Source organism: Paracoccidioides lutzii (genome assembly GCF_000150705.2).
Source record: "Paracoccidioides lutzii Pb01 unplaced genomic scaffold supercont2.12, whole genome shotgun sequence".
Classification (NCBI taxonomy): domain Eukaryota; kingdom Fungi; phylum Ascomycota; class Eurotiomycetes; order Onygenales; family Ajellomycetaceae; genus Paracoccidioides; species Paracoccidioides lutzii.
In genome coordinates, this window is record NW_015440958.1 from 25,185 (window position 1) to 48,865 (window position 23,681).

General features: G+C 41.6%; 5 protein-coding genes across 5 annotated transcripts; 2 read left to right on the forward strand and 3 right to left on the reverse strand.

The window, feature by feature from the left end:
- Window positions 1-9,426: 9,426 nt before the first annotated feature.
- On the forward strand, window positions 9,427-13,232 carry PAAG_04661 (A-factor-processing enzyme; the record flags this gene model as incomplete). Its single annotated transcript, XM_002793085.2, has 2 exons — window positions 9,427-9,948; window positions 10,050-13,232. The coding sequence occupies 2 exons, from the start codon at window positions 9,427-9,429 to the stop codon at window positions 13,230-13,232; spliced, it is 3,705 nt and encodes a 1,234-aa protein (XP_002793131.2).
- A 692-nt stretch (window positions 13,233-13,924) lies between these two features.
- Window positions 13,925-15,033, forward strand: PAAG_04662 (cleavage and polyadenylation specificity factor subunit 5; the record flags this gene model as incomplete). Its single annotated transcript, XM_015845332.1, has 4 exons — window positions 13,925-13,965; window positions 14,101-14,287; window positions 14,390-14,654; window positions 14,738-15,033. 4 exons carry the CDS (start codon window positions 13,925-13,927, stop codon window positions 15,031-15,033), a joined length of 789 nt encoding a protein of 262 aa, XP_015699558.1.
- Window positions 15,034-15,715: 682 nt separating this feature from the next.
- On the reverse strand, window positions 15,716-17,080 carry PAAG_04663 (hypothetical protein; the record flags this gene model as incomplete). Its single annotated transcript, XM_015845333.1, has 3 exons — window positions 15,716-16,504; window positions 16,564-16,668; window positions 16,739-17,080. 3 exons carry the CDS (start codon window positions 17,078-17,080, stop codon window positions 15,716-15,718), a joined length of 1,236 nt encoding a protein of 411 aa, XP_015699559.1.
- Window positions 17,081-18,203: 1,123 nt separating this feature from the next.
- On the reverse strand, window positions 18,204-19,808 carry PAAG_04664 (hypothetical protein; the record flags this gene model as incomplete). The annotated part of the gene is made up of 3 exons (XM_002793088.2): window positions 18,204-19,351; window positions 19,438-19,641; window positions 19,754-19,808. The coding sequence occupies 3 exons, from the start codon at window positions 19,806-19,808 to the stop codon at window positions 18,204-18,206; spliced, it is 1,407 nt and encodes a 468-aa protein (XP_002793134.1).
- Window positions 19,809-21,580: 1,772 nt separating this feature from the next.
- Window positions 21,581-23,226, reverse strand: PAAG_04665 (hypothetical protein; the record flags this gene model as incomplete). The annotated part of the gene is made up of 4 exons (XM_002793089.2): window positions 21,581-22,017; window positions 22,110-22,279; window positions 22,372-22,817; window positions 22,981-23,226. The coding sequence occupies 4 exons, from the start codon at window positions 23,224-23,226 to the stop codon at window positions 21,581-21,583; spliced, it is 1,299 nt and encodes a 432-aa protein (XP_002793135.1).
- Window positions 23,227-23,681: the final 455 nt, after the last annotated feature.

Sequence of the window (23,681 nt, forward strand, 5' to 3'; positions counted from 1 at the left end):
TAGAGAGTCTCATGAAGTCTTCAAAGCCAGTCATTTTAACAAGGAGAATTTCAATGCACAGGAGCTTATGCTTGTTAATGTAGGATTGAGAAATAAAACTATAGATATTATATCTATTGTCTATCATTGCTTTAATTGAAAAGGCATTATCTACTAGAGCATTGACAGTGAAGAGTTTGAATATCATCTTAGATTTAAATCTTCTCCATTGCTTTCTCATAAGCTTCTTATTTCACTCCTTCCAGTGTCTTTTGATTGGAGCTACTCTTTTCCCAAATCTTTGCTCATATCCATATTATCATCATTCAGTACTGGCTTGGAAATCATCTTAGCTATCATGGAGGTGGCAGAGCATCTGAAAGATTTGAACAGACAGCTCTTAATCATATGACCTCTGACTTTGCATCTCAGGTACAGGCCTTGCTCTCTCCATCAATTAATCTCTGTCTGATTTATTAATTTGATGTGGTAAGTACTTGGGATCACAGCACTAGAAGAGAGATTCATCAGATCATCAACAGAAGCTTGAGATCAGTTTCATCAGTCAAGAACAGCATGACAAAGTAGAGAGTGTGAATTAGACATTATATGATCTGAAGAAGATCTGCTCTCACAATGTTTAGATCACTGCCTTAAAGTTTTAAGCTCAGAGAGTTGATGATCAACTAATCTAAGCTCCTTGCAGTAATTCTTGTAGAGAGACAGTTCTTTTACACTCATCATACCTTCCTTCAGCTCCATGCTTAGAGCAGATTTCAAATACTTCTTTTTAATGTGATCATCTCATCTGTGATCATCAGCTTCCAGCAGTAGCTGATTAAATTCAGGCAGAAAGTCAAAGAGAGCTCTTCTACTCTATTATAGATTGTTGAGCTTTTGCATAGCCTTTTCCTGTTGTGCAGAATCACTAAAGAGCATGCATGTCTGCTTCAGTAAGCTCTCTACTGTGAAGTTGATCTTGTTCTTATTATTCTCAACTTAGAGGTAAACTTGAGCTGCTGCTATTTCTTCCAGTCTTAAGTACATATACTAAGTACATTCCTCATTATTATCTAAAGCTTTTCTATTAATCTTAAGTTATGATTGAAGCTTTAGCTCTCACTGAGAGTAGTGCTTCAGATTAGAATTATCATACTTCTTGCAGTTCAGTAGCTTGATCTTTGATCTTCTGACTGCAATGAATGATTGCAGATTCAATTGAGAGAGAATTGATGTCATAGTGTTCAAAGCTTATTGTAGATTAGCTATTTCAGCTTGCTGAGCTGCTATTAAATCTCTGTTCTCACACTGAACCTGTTTCTGCTGTTGAAGAAAGACTATTCATTGTTGTTCAAAGCTGCTGAGGGCATGCCTGCTCATTACTTTGTATTGATTCATTTATGTATTTGTTGTACAAATCTGCCACTTTATCTTGTTCAGCTAGATGTTTTCAATGTTGCTCATTCATTTGTTAGCATGATTGCTAACCCAGTCTATTCATATATCAGTGCTATCACTGAACTTTGTGATGCAGAATTTTAAGACTCTCAATAGTCTATAATATGTCAGCATATTTGCTGAGCTTCATGATACAGGATTAAGGCTCTCAGTGGTCTATCAATGAAAGGAGTGAAGCAATGTGTAATGTAAAAGGTTAAGCTCTAAGAACTAGAGGCTAGTCCTCCTATATAACAAGGATGAATTGCTTGAGAAAGGGAAGAAAAGAATGAGATGAGAACTCAAGCTTAAGCAAGCTCGCGTAGCATGATCATGTGCGCACATGCAAATGATGGCTAGGCTGAGTCAGCCAGCTAGAGCAAATCTAGAGGTTCAACCTCTTATATTCATTTGTGTATTCATTGTACAAGTCTGCTGCTTTATCTCATTCAGCTAGACATTTTCAATGTTGCTCATTCATTTGTTAGCATGATTGCAAACTCAGTCTATTCATATATCAGTGCTATCACTGAACTTTGTGATGCAGGATTTAAGACTTTCAATAGTCTGTTGTATGTCAGCATATTTGCTGAGCTTCATAATACAGAATTAAAACTCTCAGTGATCTATCAATGAAAGGAGTGAAGCAATTCATAATGTAGAGAATTAAGCTCTAAGAACTAAAGGCTAGTCCTTCTATATAACAAGGATGAATTGCTTGAGAAAGGGAAGAAAAGAATGAAATAAGAACATGAGCTTAAGCAAGCTCGTGTAGAATGATCACGTGCGTATATGCAAATGATGGCTAGGCTGAGTCAGCCAGCCAGAGCAAATTTAGGAGTTCAGCCTCTTATAACTACTTAAGTTTAATGTACTGGCACCTGAAATGGAATCAAGAGTGATTGCTGCCAGTGTGGAACCTGAGATGTCTCTTCAAGCTCAGTGAAATGAGGCTCACAAAAATGACAAGATTTTGCAGTGTCTGAAGCAGACTCTTTGTGAAGAAAGATTCAGATTTTCTTCTGAACTCAGCATTAAGGTCTCCATCTCTGAATGCTCTTTAAATGAGAATGAGGAGCTTCTATTTCAAGGTTGTAAGTGAGTGTCAGACTTCAAACCTCTTCAAATCAGATTAGAGCACAAGGCTCACAACTCATCTCTTACTGATCATTTTAGATAAGAGCAAATGGCAGAAGTTCTAAGATATAAGTTCTACTGGTCAGGCTATGCCACTGATGTGAGAAGAATGATCAGAAACTGTCATCTTTGCAGATCAAACATCACATGGAGAGATCAACATCAGGAACAGCTTAAGCCTCTTCTCATTTCTAAACATATGTGGCAGAAGCTTTCTATATACTTTATTATGAACTTATCAAGCTCTAAAGAATATATGAACATCATGATTATAATGAACAGACTGATCAAGAGGATTATATTAAAAGCAGTTAAGAAAACTGATGTGAAGACAGTGACTAGAGTATTCTTTCACAACATCATTTCTTGATATAGCATTCTTAAGATGGTAGTATCAGATTGAGGGTCAGCTTTCACAAGCATGTTTTGAACTTGAGTGTATGAGAAATTAGACATTAAAAGATGACTCTTTACAGTCTATCACTCAGAGACTGACAGAGCTACAGAGCAAATGAATCAGACTCTGAAAATCTACCTATACAAGTATATTAGCTTTCAACAGAATGACTGATATGAATGACTCTCTCTGACAGAGCTGATCATCAATAATAGAAATGCTGCCTTAACAGATGTGAGCTTATTTTTTTTAACACATCTTTTTCACATCTTCTTCATTGATATAGCTGATGCACTTCCTGTTGAAATATCATATAATCTCATTGAGATTGTGAATGATTATATGAAGAAGATCTGTGAAGTGTTAAAGTGAGCTCAAATAAAAATGACAGATACTCAACAATCTCAAGAGAACTACATGAATAGATGAAGAGATTCAGCTTCAAGCTTTCAAGTTGAAGATAAAATCTGATTGAGCTTAGAGAACATGAGAACTAATCATCTGTGCAAGAAGCTGAATATGAAATACAATCAATATACTATGCTAGAAAAGATAGAATTTCATACTTACTGACTGAATATCTCATCTGACATTCACAATATCTTTAATGTAAAGCTTCTACATGCTGCAGTGATGAATTCTCTACCTAGTCAGAGGCAAACTGACTGACAGTCACTCACTATAGAGATTCCAGAAGGATTTGAGTTTGAAATTGTGGAAATTTAAGATGAATAAATCTATCAAAGGAAAAAGCAATACCTTGTTAAATGAGTAGGTTGGGCTGAGCCTATATGAAATGATGCAAGTCTCCTACAAGAAGTGAAGACTTTGAACATTTGAAAGACCTCTCAGCAGGCAAAATTAGATATAAAGAGAGCTTTAAATAGTTGTAAAGGCCTGCAACAAAGAGGGAGAAGAGAGGTATTATAAGAGGCTGAACCATTAGATTCACTCTGGCTGGCTGACTCAGCCTAGCCATCATTTGCATGTGTGCACATGATCATGCTATGTGAGCTTGCTTAAGCTCATGTTCTCATCTCATTCTTTTCTTCCCTTTCTCAAGCAATTCATCCTTGTTATATAGTAGGACTAGTCTCTAGTTCTTAGAGCTTAATCCTCTACATCTGCAAATGTTTATATACTTGATTATACTAAATATTAATTTTTCATATCTAGTCAAATTTCTTGCTTCATCAGTCAGAACTGTTATAGAATCATATCAGTGATTTTATATCTGTCATTAGTATTAGCATATTGAGAAATTTTTATTTATTTACTTATAAATATAGTAAGATAGCTTCTGTGATTGAAGTTTCTTTTTGATTATTGAATTTTATAATCTGATAATTTTTCTTTAGCTTTTTGAGATTTGCTTCTAAGGCTTTGATACATCTATATATAAAGCTTATATCAATAAGAAAATAGTAGTTTACTTCAGAATTTATTAGTGCTTTTGTAAAAATAGTATATTTATTAAAAGCTACTTTAATATATATAGTAAAAAAATTTTTACTTATCAACTAATTCATATTCAAAGTTTCTAGTGCAATTATTTTATCTGAGAAGAAGGCTTCTCTTAGACTTAATCTTTTTCTAACTTAGTGATAGCAGTTTCAATATTCACTTTCTTTAGTTCTGTTTTTTACTTGTATAAGTAATATTGTACTATATGATCTTTGCTTTGATAATTAAAACATTTTACATTCTTTTTCTAATCTTCATTCTTTAGTCCATTCTCAGTTGTCTGTGTTAATGTGACTGAAGTTCCTTTATAGCTGATTTGAGTTATTAAAGTTTCTTCATAGCTGAGTAGTTATTAATTATTTTGACTAGATATGCTCTTAAAATAATGAGCAGTTCAGGTGCAAATATCTTGAACTTTATGAAAGATGTTGCAATTGATACAGATAGCTGCAATTATATATTGAAAATTAAAGAAAGTTTAATAAAGAATATCTGCTTTATAATCTTTCTTATGAACTTGAGCTTTATTTGTTAGATATAAAAACTTAGTCACAAATATATAATACTTATCTTCATTTCTTATTATCAGTTATTAATATTTTATCTTTGTATTCTCAGTCTTATTAACATTATTTTATATTTTTATAGATATTTAAATACTTACTTAGCTATTTTAAACTTCTTAGAGTAACTTTTCTTCATTTTTAAAGTTAAATCTCTTAATTCAGTTTTCAATATAGATAATATAACTTTTCTCAGTTGGAAAATAGTCCATGTTGACAGCTAGCTTATGTTTCATTCAGAAGAGTTAATCTCTAAATATCAATTTTTTTCTATTAATGAAATGCTTAGAGTTATTAAGTTTGACTGATTGTTGTATTTATTGAATGTTCATCAGTCTGATTTAAGAGGCTAAAGAGTTCACAGTTTGCTATAATATATTTTATTTTTCTATTAAACTATTTACTTGCTAGTCAAGTTTACTTATTTGCTTTTTCTGCTCATTTTATTCTACTCTAACTCTTTCTAAAGTATCTCTTATCTTATTTATAAAATTAGCAATCTCTTGATATATCTGATCTGAATTCTCTTTAATTGATACAAAGAATTATTCCTTTAATATAAGATTTTTTAATTTTATATTTCTTTCAGTCAAAGTTATTATATTTTAATCTGATTTTTATAAATAGTCAGACTCTTTAACTGCTTCTGACATCTTAGCAGTATTCTCAAAGGTTTAAAACAAAAGTTAATAAAGATTCTCAAAGGTTTTTTATTAAAAAAACCTACTTTAAAAAGAGTAAAAAAGTTATTAATTTTAGTATTATATCACAGCTTCAATTTAAACACAGATGATCAAATGTTTAATTATTAACTAAATAAGTTATCTGAGTGAATATGAAAATAATTTCTAAAAAATAAGTTTAGAGAAAATTCTATTTATATAGTTCTTTTCTTAGTATAGTTGTCATGTAATTGTCTCATTTACATGTTATTTATATGTGAGATAATTGTAGAGTTAGTTGCTATACTGATGTCTAGATAATTTGTGATTATCATATATAAACAGTTGCAATTACTGTTCATCTCAGTCTTATACTGTTAAGAAGGCTACAGAGTCTATTCTATATTATCATAAACTGTTTGATTCTTTAACTGCTATTAATATCTTAGCAATATTCTTAAAAATTTAAAATAAAAATAAATAAAAATTTTCAGAGATTTTTTATTGAAAAAATTTACTTTAAAAATAGATAAAAAAAGTTATTAATATTAATATTATATCAACACTTCAATTTAGATGCAGATAAAATAGATATTTAATTATCAGTTAAATAAACTATATAAATAAAATATTAAAATAGTTTTTAAAAAATAAGTTTAAGAAAAACGCTATTTATATAGCTTTTTTTCTTAATATCATTTTTCATATTTACATGTTATTTATATACAAGGTAATTATAAGGTTGATTACTATTTCAATGTCTAGATAGTTGTGATTACTAATTATTTCAGTCTATGGCTTTACACTATTAAAAAGGCTGAATAGAGCTCATTTATTCTATGTCATCACAACTGTAGCTGATACTTACTTATATTAAATAATCATTCTTCTCATATTAATATGAAGTTTGTAAACTACATAAATATAAATTATATTCTATTTGCAGTATATTTATTACATTCAACTTATTATTTACAATTATTAAATATCAAAGAATTTGCATCACTTGCAAAAATCTATGTGAAAGAATTGGATTCACTACTACATCAAGAATTTGACTATTTATATATCACTAAATATAATTTTTAAAGACTTTTTTATGCAGCTTGAAATATAGCACTTTGTGATAGTGTAGAATGGGCTCTGTCCAGACTTCTTGACAGTGTAATATTATCAGGCTGAAATAATCAATAATCACAACTGCCTAGCAACCCCGCAAATGAATACCTCATAAACATGAGAACCGCCTAGCAATTGCGCTAAGGAAAGAGCTATATAAACAGAACTTTCCTCAAATTCATCTTTTAGAAACTAACTTAGTATTTCATTCAGATAGCTTACCTAGCTGGCAATCAAATATCTGTTTCACCTGCGCCTAGATTGAAGCTATGACACACTTATATCTGCAAATATACAAGTAGAATTTGAAGCTACAGAAATTTATTCACTTAATTCTGAGCAAATGTTTAAGATATTTACTAAATGATTAATTACTTCTTCTGAAACTGTTCAGTCTGCTACATCTACTATTACTCATGAATTTTGCAAAGCTGTTAAACAAGTTTACATACAACAATCATTATTAAATGCTGATATTGAACAAATCATTCACGTTGATAAGAAGCTTGTTCTTGAAAATAAGCTTTTATATATCAAATTTAATAGTATAACTCATTTCAGATAGAGCTATAGCAGCGAAGTAAGGCAAGTCTTTTAAAAGGCAAGTCTTTTAAACTATTCAATAGAGATAAACTCAAGCAGGCTTTATTCTTTTCACCTAGTAAAATTACAGTGGCTCAGAAGTATGAGACTAATTTAAAAAGTGAAAAAACTGCAAAAACTGCACATAAGAAAGAACTTCAGCTACAATGAGCTATTCAGTAAGATTAATAAACTATTAAGAATGCTAAATGTAAAGCAGTTTATAAAACTGCTCAAAAAACTGCTTGAAAGACTGCAGAGATTAAAAAATATGAAGTAACTGAATCTAAAAAGTAGAAAACTGCTGAGAAGGCATTGAAGCAATCACTTAAATGCCAATGCAAAGCAAATACAGCTAAATCCAAACCCACAAGACCTATACAAACTGCCTCATTAGGAAATCCAATGAATTCAGTATCAAAATCACTATCCAGCACTCGTTTACCTCTCTTTCTTATGAAAGCGAAGTCAGCCATTTTGACTGTGCTATTAAGTCAAACACTCATTTATTTTCTTAACTATACTAATTTATATGTAATCTATAATACACTCATTTAATATTTAATAGCTAGTAGTAATTCAATTTGTCGTTGTTTCAAAACCGTAGGGTAGTAGGTAGCGAAATCGTTGGGTGGCGGAAATCGTTGGGTGGTCAGTCACGTTAACTACCGTAACTCCAACAGAACTCAACTCAACAATGGTAGATTTCAAGATAATAGACAATTAATTCCACATTAGCTTAGGGGGAAAAACAACTGGCAACCTGAAAATAGTAAGCGAATTTCTATTTGCCCCGTGATTGAGCGATGAGTCTGTCACCGTCATTGACCCGGCAGGGAAAGCTATGATCTTGTTGGACATTATTCCATGAAGATGCTCCCATGATCGTGATCAAGATTACGCTAGATAGAAGATTAGCACATAGCGTTTAAGGCTTGCACAGACAAAATGTGGTGCATCAGGATCACCGAAAAAGTTATGTTCTGCCGTACACGAAAACAAGGTAAACTAAGACACAGAATTAACCAATGCTTGAACTGTCCAGATCAAAGCCGGGGAATATGTTTCCAGATTCTCCAGTTAATGAGATGGGGAGGAAACAAAAAATTAAAAGGAAGGTTCTAATATCATCATTATTGATTTTTTGGCAGCTGATGTTCAAGATTTATGAGGTTCAACAATGATGACGATATCGCGTTGAAGGGTGGCAGACTGGAAAACAGCAGGCGGGCGTTACAACGAGCCCTTATTGCGACGGCCTCGATTGGAACGTTACTCGGTTCATTGTCGAGGCCGGGCTAATCAGCATGCCTTCCACCACGTATTTTGACCTGTAATTAAGGCATACAAATCTCAAGGGAGGAGAATAATGTGTAATATCGAGAGCTGTTCTGCAGCACAAGGTTGCAACGGTTGGAGTAACGTCGTGGTTCGGCGATGGCAGCTTGCTTTTGTTTCAAAAATTGTTTGCTCCGAATATCTAACAGAGTGAGCCGTGGGCATGCAAGTCCGCATAAGCCTGTTTCTTTCCTTGCATTGAAAGAGCTTACTCCAAGCTCCGTGCAATAGGAATTTGACCTGAAGCAAATAATACGAAGAATATACAAACGTGTTCAAAGATCATTTTTCAGTCAAGTCTCGGCTTTTGCACGACGGCGGATGAGTCAGCGCCAGTGAATTGCCGAAGTTAAACCGTCTTCTATATTCAGTAACATTGGTATCAGTGCATGTTCAGTATGTACAGTACGGTACAGTACAGTATGGTATGGTATGCCAGCATATAAGCCAACCACAGGTTCAACAGCCGGTAATCTGGGGAAAAGTGTCGTAGTTATACTCACCGCTGTCTGTACTTTTTGAGCAGAAATTTAGTTTACATTCTATAATTATGCCGCCATTCGCTCACTCAATCAACTCACTCGACTCACATCACTAATCCTACCCTCAACTCCCTCCTATATCATATTAATGCCCTCTTTCACCCACTCTTCTTCCCCTGGCTTTCACTTTTATCGCTTTGTGTTGTAGATGCTATAGACTGCTGTGCTTGTGTCATCTCCTGTCGTGCTCCCCTGTAGGCCGTCGCATGTCGTCAAGGTGCCTTCTCCGGTTACCGCTGTCCAACACCCACACGGTACTCACCAATCCCTTGTTGGCTCCATTCCGTTCTCTATCACACCCCAGACCGGTTTCTCCGTCTCTTATTACTGCCTCTACAGTCGCTGCCATCATCTCGCCTTGTCTGCTTCTTGTTTTCCCCGCTCTCTGCTCTTCTGCTACTCGCCACTTATTCACATCCGCCTTGTCACCCCGTTTCTCGACACAATCTGCTCCCTTACCCTCATTTCCAGAACAATACCAAAAGCACCACTACACTATGACAACCGTTGAACGCCTTGCTGATGTTCTCGAGAAACCCTCTGTTGATGATCGCTCTTATCGTGTTATCCGACTCCCAAATAAATTGGAGGCTCTGCTTGTTCACGATCCCGATACTGACAAGGCAAGTGCTTCGGTTAATGTGAATGTTGGCAATTTTTCAGACGATGATGACCTACCAGGAATTGCTCACGCTGTAGAACACGCCCTTTTTATGGGAACAGAAAAGGTGGGTGGTTCTTTAGTCTTCTCCTCCAGCTAGTAAACAAATTAGCCACTATGTATGTACTAGCTATATGTGCAGACACCCGGGCTAATCGTTCCATGCAGTACCCAAAAGAAAATGCCTATAATCAGTATCTGGCGGCACATTCAGGCTATTCAAACGCATATACAGCAGCAACAGAAACAAACTATTATTTCGAAGTAGCTGCCACAGCGACTTCCCAATCCAAAAGTTCACCGGAGATTCCTTCAGCTACTGCTGCATTTCCCCCAGAGGCGGAGCCACTGATCGATGGCCTTTCTAAACCGCCTTTCCCTAGTACTGCAGACAGCGCAGCATCCTCCTCCAATGACTTGGTTCCCCCGCTTTATGGCGCTCTTGATAGATTTGCCCAGTTCTTCATTGCTCCGTTGTTCCTTGAGTCTACCTTGGATCGCGAGCTAAGGGCGGTAGACTCGGAGAATAAAAAGAACCTTCAGAATGATGCCTGGAGACTTCTGCAACTCAACAAATCGCTTTCAAATCCCAAGCACCCTTACCACCACTTTTCAACAGGAAATTTGAAAACCCTAAGGGATGGACCTCAGTCACGTGGCATAAATGTACGGGACGAGTTCATACGTTTCTACGAAACGAACTACTCGGCAAATCGTATGAAACTAGTTGTCCTTGGACAGGAATCTTTGGATGAGCTGGAAGGCTGGGTTGCGGAATTGTTTGCCGACGTCAAGAACAAAAGCTTGCCGCAAAATAGGTGGGATGATGTTCAACCGTTTACATCAGAAAATTTGCAGAAGATCTGCTTCGCAAAACCAGTCATGGATAGCCGGTCTTTGGACATGCTTTTCCCTTACCAGGATGAGGACGATATGTATGAATCAAAGCCCTCCAAGTATATCAGCCACTTGATTGGCCATGAAGGACCCGGTAGCATTCTTGCCTATATCAAAGCGAAGGGTTGGGCATACGGGCTTTCTGCCGGTTCCCTGGCTCTTTGCCCAGGCTCTGCATTATTCACCATCTCTGTCCGTCTTACAGAAGATGGTCTGAAACATTATGAAGAAATTGTTAAAGTCATTTTCCAATACATCTCCTTGATCAAGTCACGGGCACCTGAGGAATGGATTTTTGACGAGATGAAAAACCTTGCAGAGGTCGATTTCAAATTCAAACAGAAATCTCCGGCAAGCCGTTTCACAAGCAGCCTTAGCAGCGTCATGCAAAAGCCTTATCCTCGAGAATGGCTCCTCAGCGGTCCAAGCTTGATTCGGAAATTTGATGAACAAGCTATCAAACGTGGCCTCGACTTTTTCCGAGCGGATAATTTCAATATTGAGCTTGTTTCTCAAACTTATCCAGGAAACTGGGATTCTACCGAAAAATGGTATGGTACTGAGTACAGAGTAGAAAAGATTTCTAGTGATATGCTTTCCCAAATCGAGCGTATTCTACAGGCTCCGTCAAACAACCCGCTACCGGAACTTCACCTGCCGCATAAGAACGAATTCGTTCCAACACGGCTCGAGGTTGAAAAGAAAGACGTGCTCGAGCCAGCAAAGAAGCCTACGCTTATCCGGAACGACGACCGTGTCAGGGCATGGTTTAAAAAGGACGACACCTTTTTCGTTCCTAAAGCAACGCTTGAAATCACTCTTCGGAATCCGTTGGTATACGCAACCCCTGGTAATAATGTTCTTACCAAGATAGCATGCGGCTTAATCCGGGATGACCTTCAAGAGTATTCCTACGATGCCGAGCTGGGTGGACTTGATTATAGTTTATCGGCGAGTGTTTTTGGTCTCGAGGTGACCGTTTCCGGTTATAATGACAAGATGGCAGTCCTCTTGGAAAAGGTGCTCCATAGCATGAGAGACTTCAAAGTTAAGCCAGACCGTTTCAAGATAGTTAAAGACCGGATGATCAAGGGCTTCTCCAATGCCGAATTTCAACAACCATACCATCAGGTTGGAAATGTGACCAGGTACCTGACAGCAGAGAAAGCATGGATTAATGAGCAGCTTGCTGCTGAGCTGGAGCACATCGAAGCCGAAGACGTGGCCGCTTTTTTCCCGCAACTACTCCGCCAAACCCATATCGAACTTCTGGGTCACGGCAATTTGTACAAGGAAGACGTGTTGAAAATGGCAGACTTGGTTGAATCTACGTTCCATGCCCGCCCATTGCCCAAGTCTCAGTGGCACATGCGACGCAACATAATCCTCCCTCCAGGCAGCAATTTCGTCTACGAGAAAACGCTGAAGGACCCAGCAAACGTAAACCACTGCATTGAATATTATTTATTCGTGGGAAGCTTGATGGACCCGCAGCTGCGTGCCAAATCTCTCTTATTCGGTCAGCTTACCAACGAGCCAGCATTTGACCAACTCCGAACACAGGAGCAGCTTGGGTATGTTGTATGGAGTGGTGTGCGGTATGCAGCCACGACGCTGGGTTATCGCGTTATTATCCAGAGTGACCGAACCAATCAATACCTGGAGACTCGTATTGATGCGTTTTTAGCCGGCTTTGCAGAGACGTTGGATAAGATGACGGGGGAGGAATTCGAGGGCCACAAACGCAGCCTCATCAACAAACGGTTGGAGAAACTGAAGAACCTGAACTCCGAAACGGGCCGGTTCTGGTCGCATATCGGATCGGAGTACTTTGACTTCATACAACACGAAACAGATGCAAAGATAATTGCAGAATTGAGTAAGGCGGAGATGATTGAGTACTATCACCAATATATCGATCCAAGTTCCCCAACTCGTGCTAAGCTTTCGGTGCACCTAGTCGCACAATCTCAAGCGCATAAGGCTGTCGGATCTGATGCTGTGACGGAAGAGCGAAAGGCGAAGCTTGTGGAGCAGTTGTCGGTTATCCTATCCTCGTCCTCGATCAAGTTCGATAACAACAAGTTCAAGTCGTCGTTTGCCAATGTGGAAATAACCAATTACAATGGTGAAACTAAGGATGCTATCATGTCCACGATCAAGGGTTTCCTGGAAGCCGAAGTGAAACTGGACGATGAGAAGGTTGCCAACATTGTCAGCCCGACAGCCAACGTCCTTGATGAACTGCTGCAAGGAGTTAGCATTGTGACGTCGCTTGAGGCAGACAAAGTTGCTAACGGGGTTGCTAATGACACTGTGATGACGAAATCTCAGAGTGTGAAACCCACGTACATCACCAACGTTCCTGAGTATAAGGCACGTCTTGAGGTCAGTACCGCTCCGGCACCAATAGTGGACCTGAGCGAATTCGAGGAGGTCGATGCGAAGTTGTAAACGCAGGCGGGGTTGTGTCCACTTATTAAGCAACTGACGGGGCTTATTCTTGCTGGATATGTTTGGAACCTTGACCCCTGGGTCGTAGGTAGAATGGTAATGAGCGACGTGCGTTTCTTACGATTTTGGTTCTTGATGACTTGACAGTTGGGTTCAGAGCTTTTGGCAGGTTTTCGGAATTGGGAATCAATCATGACTTATTATTTAGGCATTATTTTGTTTTGAAAGTTAGATGCTCTTTTATATATTGATGATATCTTTCGCGCGATAGCTTAAAGATTTACATCCCTTAAAAGAACACGTAATACTGCGTAAGTTAACTAGACAATTAGTTAATGATGAATTCAAGGCAATTCTATGATGTTGATTCCAAATAGGAAATAGTTGGGCCTCCTAATCACATGACCTTCATGGTACTATCTCCTGTTTACGGAGAATAGATATTCCGCTGCTTCCACAGCAACGCGCATACAATCCTTCAAAGAGCTATCAATCTACTAACGATGAAAACGAGCAGTCAATGATTTATATTCAGCCTTATTCTGTCACGAAGTGCCTGATCTCTATAACAGCTCTCAGGCCCAGAGACTCGTATATTCCATCCAACTAATCGCATACGGAGCATATACGGAGCACTATCCGTTCGGAATTGAGGAAAAGGATTGTGCGGAGCAGGGCACGCGCCAGCGACAATGTCGACAGTGACCGCAACGGCACTACAGAGCTCAGCTCCGTAAGTCCCTTGTCGCGCATTTCACCCATGGTGTTTTTTTTTTTTTCTTTACTTGCGGGATGCTTCTTTACGGTTTCGTTTTTTTTTTTTTTTACCATCAAACAATCATATACTGTACTGATTACCTTCATGCAGCCCCATCCTCCCGCAAGGCTTTTCAGCCAAGCAGCCGCCCACAATCCGACTATACCCACTTTCAAACTACACATTCGGAACAAAGGAAACGCAACCCGAAGAAGACCCATCTGTGCTGGCGCGGCTAAAGCGGTTGGAGGAGCACTATGAGCAGTATGGCATGCGCCGCACGTGCGAGGGTGTTTTGGTATGCCATGAGCACAACCATCCGCATGTGCTGATGTTGCAGATTGCGAATGCTTTTTTTAAGCTGTACAGTATATGACGTCCGAAACTAAATGTGGGGTAGTTATTGATATATGGCAGGCCAGGTGATTACCTCCACCACGATGACGATGAGGTGGAAGGGTTCAAGGCCCGGCTGAACGAACGATTGGCCCCAGTTGGTTCACAATTTTCCGGTAAAGGGGTGAACGACGAGTGGGAAATAGGCGACACGCTGGCGCAGTGGTGGCGGCCGAATTTTGAGACGTTCATGTACCCGTTTCTGCCAGGGCATGTGACGCGACCGAAGGAGTGCAAGAAGCTGTATTTCATCCAGCTTCCAAAGAAGAGTATGCCTTTTTTCCCCTGTATATTTTCCATTCTTATTTTTTATATCTACATGTTTTAATATTGACTATATCATGCAAAACAGAGGTTCTATCTGTGCCGAAGAACATGAAACTACTCGCCGTGCCGCTGTTTGAGCTGTATGATAACACGGCACGGTATGGGCCGCAACTGTCAGCGATCCCACACCTTCTGTCACGGTATAATTTTGAGTTTGTAGATGAAAATGACAATGTGGTTGCGGTGACGCCGGGGGAGCATCTGGGCGGGGAAGTACCGCAGACCAAGGTGCTACTGAGTGGGGACGAGGGTAGTAAAGGTTCAAATAAGAATGGGGCCGGGCAGGGCGATACGGGGATGGGAGGGTTGGAGGGGCAGTGATGTAACTAATTACTTCTTCCCCTTCTTCTGCTTCTTCATTTTCCTAGGGTTTTTTTTCCCTTTTTTTTTTTTTTTTTTTTTTTTTTTTTTTTTTTTTTGTAATTTCGGCGTCGTAGGCATATTCACATTCAATGAGCGAGAGAGCATTAAGTACCTGGATAGTTAACTAAATTAGTCGAGTTACTTGATATAATCCAGATCAGATTCATATCAACTTACAAGTTTGCTGTGTCATTTGTATCAAAACTCCAACATAATAAAAAATATGTTTCTGAGATCAGCAGAGCAAGCTACACAAGCCTCCTGTGATTTCATTTTATTGAAACTCATTAATAAACTGTGCACACATTCAGTCAGCTCTTTTAAATCATTATTTATTTATATTATTGGATTTCTGTGAAGGAGTTAAAAGAGAGATTTGATTGATGTGATATAATCTGATATTTCTGTCTTGTCTCCTGACACATCACTTACATTCTTCAAATAGATATAATATCGTGATTATCTTACTGTACATATCAAAAGAGTATCTGTTTTCCTTAATAATTAGAAATAGTCAAATAGAAGAATTACCTGTACATTATTCTTATCCACTCCTCTTTGAGCATTTGTATCTGTATATTAATCATATGATATTGTGTGAATCACGTAGTTACTACTTCTCCGTATTAAACCCTCACCTCTACCAAAGATATTGACGCTGTCTTACCCGTACTCCACACTCTCCGCCAAGCCTCCCCACCGCCTCCAAAGGAACAGACAGGTATTGTTGCAGTTCATCTGGAATCCAGCAGCTAATCTCATTCAACCAGCGCACCTGCAGTAACATCAGTTGCGGAAATCTAGCTTGCAGCGGAATTGCGCGTAAGATAATCGGCAACATAACCGTCTGTATCGCCGTAAAATGCACAAACAGTATCAGAAAAGCTTTACTTTTGCGCACTGGCGCCAATATCGAAATAATATGCTCCGGGAAGTTCGCTTCGTCCATCGAGCACCACACTACATATGTATCCTGGAAGTGTATAAATGCATCAACCCACGCACGTCTCCGCAATGCCTCCAGAGCCGTAAGGATAAGTTCATGATACTTCCAGTCCCAATCGTGCTGGAGGAGTGGTGAGAGCGCTCTCACCGCAACTGTCATGCACTGGATGGTGGGCATGTCCATGGCTACGAGACTAGCTTCATCATCGCCATTATCGTTGCCGTTGACAAGATGAGGGTATAGAACGTACATATCTGGACCTTTCACGTTCAAAGGTAATGTCCTGAGTTCCGCGTTGTAGTGCACCGAGATATGGTTGTCGAGACGTCCGCAGCCGCGCACTAGGATGAGGAAATCGGTGAAGCCGTCCATTATGTGGCTGGATTGGACAGCTAGGGCATAGCAGGTAGCTAGCATGGCGTTGAGTTCGTGGGTTTGGGTGCTGGTAGCTGTTGGTAAAGTATTGGTGGTGGAATGTAGTTGCTGGGAAGCTTTCCAATTGCTTCATGCAGTCCGCGCAAGGCGAGGCCGCGGTGGGATACCATGGCCGTATAGCTAGGGGAGGTTTCAAGACCAGTGTTTACTGTGTTCATGAGAGAGAGGTGTAAGGCGCCAAGGGAAAGGATGGCGTGCATTAGGTACTCGTACTTCGTACTTCGGCAATCGAGATCAGTTCGGAAAGCAAAATATATGAAGCCAGAGAAAAATCTGGTTTACCTGGTGAGCAAGCTGAGGTATATCATTTACCCAAACCCCATCACAGCCAAACGGCAGATACAGATGTGCCGCAATCATGTAATGGTGGAAGAAACGCATATCCTCGATCGTGGAGGATGTGGGAAGGAGCTGAAGAACGCCAATGGGCCTAATGAAAGTTGAAAACAACGGCGATGGCGACGGAGACGAAGCCGACGGAGACGTTGTAAGCCGAAAGACAGCAGCAGAACGGTTCTTTTTGCTATGATCTGGTATCAACCGGCGTGCGGCTAGCTGCTGTGATTGCAATTTGAATTGCACGGGATAGACGCAATCAAGCTTCCTTGCCGTACAGTTCTCCATATCGGCCGCGTCTCAGGACACTTCTTATATATATACATGTAAGTATCTAGAAATTGAATGCAAATATATGCAGGGTTTTCATGTATCTACGTACCTTTACATGGCGCGCCTTACAGCTGTAGCAGCCAGAGCGGGATTTGGTATGAGCTTTTCTACTCTTGATAGGAGTGGCCCGGGTAGGACCCTGCTCGATTTCTACCATTATTCTTTGCTTGTCAATTGACAGGTTTTTAAGAATTGCCTGTTCATGTTTCCCAGGTCTTGAAGACGAGCTTATAAGTCATTATGCTTAATAGAAGTTCGATGTTAGAGGTGTAGTTGAATCCCTTCCAGGTTTACTGTCATCGGCTTTTGGAATTGACTTATTTAGTCTGGTTTGACGTAGACAGATACGAGAACTAGGCAACTCTTTTAACTTGCAGAGCTGGAGCCGGCGACTCTGGGCCTCGAGTAGATGAAGAAAGCTCGGAACAATAAAATTAACTTGCAGGTCGATTGAGGGATCAAGGGATTCAAGAAGTCGGATGAGAGATTGCGCGCGGCAGGTAAGAAAGTCCTAGTGAATTGATGCATTAATTTGTATCAAAGAAAATGAGAACGCAGACTTTCTGCGTCTTTTCGCACTTATTTATCTAGAGTTGTCGAAGGTTTTGCTCCCTTCTTACACTGTTCCAGCTCACAGATCCACCTTCACTTAGAAGTTCGGTGTCCATGAATCTCGTAAATGGCTACAGACCATTAGTTATCAGCAATACCCCCTGATATTCACGTATGAGGCCCGCCGGAATCCTTCTGACCAATTATCCACAGACAAAACCAGGTATTTCTAACTCTAGATACACATCAATCGATTAAATCCGACGGTGGGAAGCACACTAATCACAGTGTCATTAGGAATTATAATGGAGCTGGAAATCTAACAGTAACGTCATAAAATATAGACAGGGAAGAGAACATAAAAGAAAACCGAAGAGAGAGAAGTCATAAAACAGGAAATAAATCAAGAAATCAAAACGAAAATAAATAAATAAATATTCAAAACTCCACGTAAGTTTCCCAAGTAATACAAGAGCGAGAGAAACATAGGACGAATCAAACCCACCTCCCCGTCCCGTTTGAACCCTCAGGCAAATGCCCCCACAAGCGCCATAAGCATCATCCCAGCCGCAACGGCAATACACGCCTCAACCCGACTCCTCCCCTTCAACGTCTCGTAACTCCTATCACTCAAAAAATCCTCCGCCAATAATTCCACCAGCCCCGCAAACAACAACAACCCACTACTAAACGCGTTTGTCATCCCCACCATCAGCAAGCCTGTCGTACTAGCTGGATCGTACAGGTTATGCAAACCCAGGCCAATCGCCTGGCCAAGGGGCGTAGTAGCCCCGTAGGCAAGTGCCATAAGCCACGGTTTGGGAGACGAGGCGGAGAAAAGGGCAGGGATCAGAGAGGCGATGCGCGCGCCCAGAGCGAAGCCTTCGAAGGTTTGGTGGAAGGAGATGGCGACGAGGAGGACGACGAAGGAGGTTCCTGTGGCGACGCTGAGGGCCATACCTATGAAGACGCTGTGGAAGAGGATGCCTGCTTCTAGGAGGAGGCACTGGAGAAGTTGCTTTTGTGGGTTTTGGGAAGCGCTGACGCCTTGGGAAGAGAGGTGATGGTGGTGCTGATGGCGGTTGTTGTGGTTGGAGTAATGGTGAGCGCGGGAGTCGTCGTAGTTGGAGGAGCTGTCGGGGTACGGGTCTAGTTCTTCGAGATCGAGATCTCCGTCGTCTCCGTCTTGGGGCTTGGGGAGCAGAGGGGTATTCCCTTCCTCCACACCCAAACCATGCGACGGGGAGCCAGATTTTGGCGGAGAATCGGGGGGTGAATGGTGTGTATCGCGGATTTTGCCTAATTGTACCCCTCCACGGCCATCACCGTTTATTAGAGACGTTGCACCAGTCTCATGATTTGGGGCCACCTCGTCAATTAGCGTATCATATTCACTCCCATGAACATGTTTCGCACCTCTTATGGCGAACAACATTTCGATAGTTACAACGATCATGACTGCAACCATCGCGACTAGACCAGCAGTTGCTGGGTAGCCCTTGTTCCAGAAGCTGGGTAGACATGGATGAGTTAAAGACAAGAAAGCGGTTGGTAGGAGGTGGATGAAGGCGGTAGCAATCAGAACTCCAGTGCCGAAATGTCTAGATAAGAAGAGGAAGTGCCTGGGGATGGGGAGGCGCGGGAAACGACGGGCGATAATTGGGAATGAGCATGCTGGACGCGGAGATAGTTGTAAGCAGCTAGATAATATGAATTGAAGCCAAAGAAAAAGTTCAGGAGGGTCAACTGGAATAACTAACCGAATGTACTGACCACCAAGATCAGTATCAATGCTACAACGTGTAGCGGGGTGTTATATGACCCGGTCCTCACACCACTACCACATTTTGAGCCGGTTGATGTGTCTCCGTCTGCGACGTCGTTGTCCGCTCTAGTGCCAACATATCCCCGCCGTTCCAGCTCCGCCTGGATGATCGCAAGGGGAATATTTGTTAACGATGGCCCTACATGATGAAATAGCCATTAACCAAAGATTCCTCCCCTAGTTTCTGGATCCATACCAAATAGCAAAATGCATAGAGCAGCGACAGATTCCGGAATACATGTCAAACGTACCTCTCGTTAAGTCCCCGGGACTTCTGTTATAATCGCCTCCATCCACCATAATCATAATTACCAGTTAGAAAACGTCGTTATTGCAAAATATCCCAGACCGTGCACTCTACCACATCCATGGCCCGCCCTGCCAGACAATTTGCACTTTGTTGGTGTTTTCTCCTGGATAATTTTCGCCGTCGTAATCACCGTCGAAAAGTGAAATATGGCACCTGGCTGACAATGCCTCTCGCTCCCGCCCACTCAGGCTCTCCTCTTCCACTTCACTCCGTGTCTCCTCCTACCAATAACCTGCTGTCGTGAGTGCCGTGTGTCTTCCCTATGGTAGTTGTTGAGCAGTGTATAGTCGTCCCTCAGACCCAACTTCAGTACAGAGAAATCAAAAGGAACAAAGGTAAGTCAACAAGGACAACGGTTGGTCGGTTTTGAGGAGTCCCTCCAGTCTTGCCCAAATTTCCTGTCCCAAAGTACCCACCCGCAAACTTGAAGGCTTGGTCGTAGTTGTTAATCACAGCCCTGCACTTGGCTGAGGGTTGACTTGGCGTGGGAGACCGTTCGGGCGACAACGGCACCCTGGTTGGGAGGAAACTTGCCGTCGATTTTCCTAGCTCAAGTAGTTACCTCACAACTCCACCAAGGTGCGGAAAAACGGGGACGTGCGAAATGACGGGCTGGTGCTGTTGCGTTATGCTTCTGCTGATGCTTGTAGGGGGTGCTTAGTCTCGGGGTATTATTTGCCTGTAAATTAGGGTCAGGAATGGATGAGGATATTTTCATTTGAACTCTCTCCACGGCATAGATGATGAGGTGATAGGTAATAGATGATATGAATAGAGATAGGATGAGATGAACTTGGAGACAGTTTCAATGGGCCCGGCATCGTAGAAAAGAGTGAGAATTAGTCATGTCTGAGTTGAGTTACATGGCTCAGAGATTTGTTGTTACCAAAGACACAACCTCAGAACTTCAATCTCAGAACTCACTCTTCAACTACAACAAGCAGGGATACACAGCGGGCGTGGTTTGAGCCGGCTTTGCTATAAATATTCTTTTACAAATCTCGTTCCAATTTGCTTCTACGCAACTAATAACTGACCAAAGTACACAAACTACAAGGAGGGCACAGCGCACCTATGGGAAAACTACAAAACAAAATAATCTTTCATTCATCGTGATATTGGTTTATAAGTGGCATTTTCAAGAAGAAAGGAACTGAAATTACAAATAACATAGCTGAACAAACAGATAAACAACAAGAGAAATAGAAAAGGGTATACAACAAGCCAGCCAGCCCGGGTCGGCAGGGTCTCATCCTCATCTTCATTTTCCGTTTGTTAGTTTTTGCATATATATGTGACAAAAGATGGGCAAAGATTCATATACACGAAGGAAGATTTTTGGAAAATGATGACCTCCTCTGTTCCGTTGCGGGTTTTCAGGTTCAAAAAGAGTTGAGGAGAAGATTAATGGGAGTGAGACGATATCAAACCGCAGGACAGGTGTATAGACATGGAAAGTCGATCACATATCACCTGCCTGGTCAAGAGTTGTCGTTCCAAAAGTCAGACCCAGAAGGCCCCGCTTTGCCCCAGAAGACACGGGAGACGAGAGAGGCCGTGTCAAGTACCAGTGATTTCGCTTCGCAGCGATATATCCAGTCGATCAATTACGCATGCTGCATGTTGCCATGACCCCATCTCTCCAAACCCAAGCACCCAAACTGACACGAACATTCTCCCCCAAGGAAGAATACAAACAAGCCGAAAAGATAGAAAAAAGAAGCCAAAATCACACCAGGTCAACCCTTCAACCCTTCCTTCAACCTCCTCAACTCAACGCAAAAGTCGACGCACTCTCAGCCTCCTCCAAAATCGACGCAACATCCTTCCCATCAAGTGTCGGCTTAAACTCAAAGGAATCTTCCAGAATCTTAATATGTACTGATCTCCCCTCATTGTTGAAGACGACAGCAAGCTTGATGGGCGCCTGTGTTGGGCGCGTGAAGTAGTTGCTATCGCCACCAGAGATGCTGCCATGCAGCGTGGACTTGGCACGCATGTTGCCTGCATCGAGCACTTCGAAGATGTCCAGCTCACCGCACCCGGATTTCCAGCAGGAGCAGTCGGCTTTGCCGTATTGGAGGGTGCGTGGGATGGCGGCGTTGAGGATCCAGGCGGCGGGCATGTCTTCGTTCCACCCGGTTTTGCCGGTGAGGGGCATGGAGAATTCGACGAGGAAGATTTTGTAGTCGCCGTCGAAACCGTCTGGATTGATAGGGGGTGTTAGAGGCTTTTTATAGAAATTTTTGGGGGGGATTGGTTTGCTTTCGTCTTTTAAACAATGGGGGAAAACATACGGTAAGCAACAGTGCCTTCACGGACGGCACCACAGTCGCCATTGCAGACCTTGTCAGTCATGATGATAACTTCCTTATTGTCCGGGATCATCTTCGTCTTAAGGACCTTGGGCCTATCGGAACCAGAGCATCCGTCCTCGGAGGCGTAGGAGAGGGAATTTCCAAGCTCACTGCATTACTCTTAAGTCAGCCAAAAAAAAAAAGGGGGGGGGGCAAACTTCCATCCCCAAACAACATCGCAACTGGATGAGAAAACACATACTAATCAAAAACACCAGATCCCTGACCACCGTTATGATTCAAGAACGTAAGGCCATCCGCGACACCAGAGCCCGCATTATAATAACCCTGACGACCCCACTTACCGGAGCCAGGGTTAACAACAGGCGAAGATTTCTTAGGAGGGGTCGTTTTGTAGGAATCACCAGCAGCTGCGGCGGCTGGGGCCTGGGTTGGGGCCGCGTTAGCACCAACTTGATCCTTGTAGAGCCAGGAGACGACCTGGCCGTCGATGGTTGCGGTGACATATTGGTCGCCGCGGCGCTTATGTTGGTGGCCGTGGCGGCGCTTGTGGATGCTGGGTTTCACTTCGCGTTTGGCTGGGGCGCTGTATTTGGTGCCTGCGCCGGAGCCGGAGACTGAGCCTGAACCGGGCGAGTAGAAGGCGAATTGCTTCAGGATGAGCGGGCCGCGGAAGTGCCAGGAGACCTGTTCGTGGGTCAGTTCGCTAGTCCGTTGTTGTATATGCACGAAACATATATATACGCAAAGCATATCCTTTTTCTCTATTTTCCCTCACATCTCCCCCCTTCTCCCCGGAACAATTTTCAATACAACTGTGAAAACAGCAAAAGACAAGAAACACACACACCTCCTTATTCAACGGAGCCAATGGTCCGCTATATGCCTTTGGCTTGGATGAGCAAGCGCCGCCATTCATGGAGGTGATTTCATTGTAGGTGCCCTCGGAGCCGAAGTTGGTGTAGGTGATAGACTTGACGGCGGAGCAGTACCAGTTTCCGCCAATCTCCTTGGCGGTGCCGGGGGCGCAGGCTTGGGCGGAGACAGAGGAGAGGGATGCGGCGAGCACGGCGCCAACGGCTAGAGAGGCGCGCATGTTTTAATGTGAGTTTTTGCTCTGGGAAGGCTTTTGGGTTTTGTTTGTGCAAGATGGTTGTTAGGACTGCGTGAGGTGACCACTGTCGTGTTAGCGCTTGGGTTCTAGTTTGACCAGATGTTTCTTGTGTGTGCATGGTATTAGGTTAATCGGGTGAGCAGAAGGTATACATTGAAATGAAGACATTGTTTTGCATGCTTGGGTGTGTTTGGATGTGTTGGATATGGATGTTGGGCGCTTGCGATATATTATGAATAGGGGCCAGGGGGGAGGATTTGGAAGGATGGATCGTAACACATCGGTGAGCGCCGATTGACTCGGGGTTCAACACACGACCCTCGATTCTCATTTTCCATGAATGCAAGAAAGACAGATGGCAAAAGGGAGAATAAGGAGGAGTTGGAATAGTATTATAGATTTATTGACGAGCGAGTGAATAGACGTTCCAGTGAATA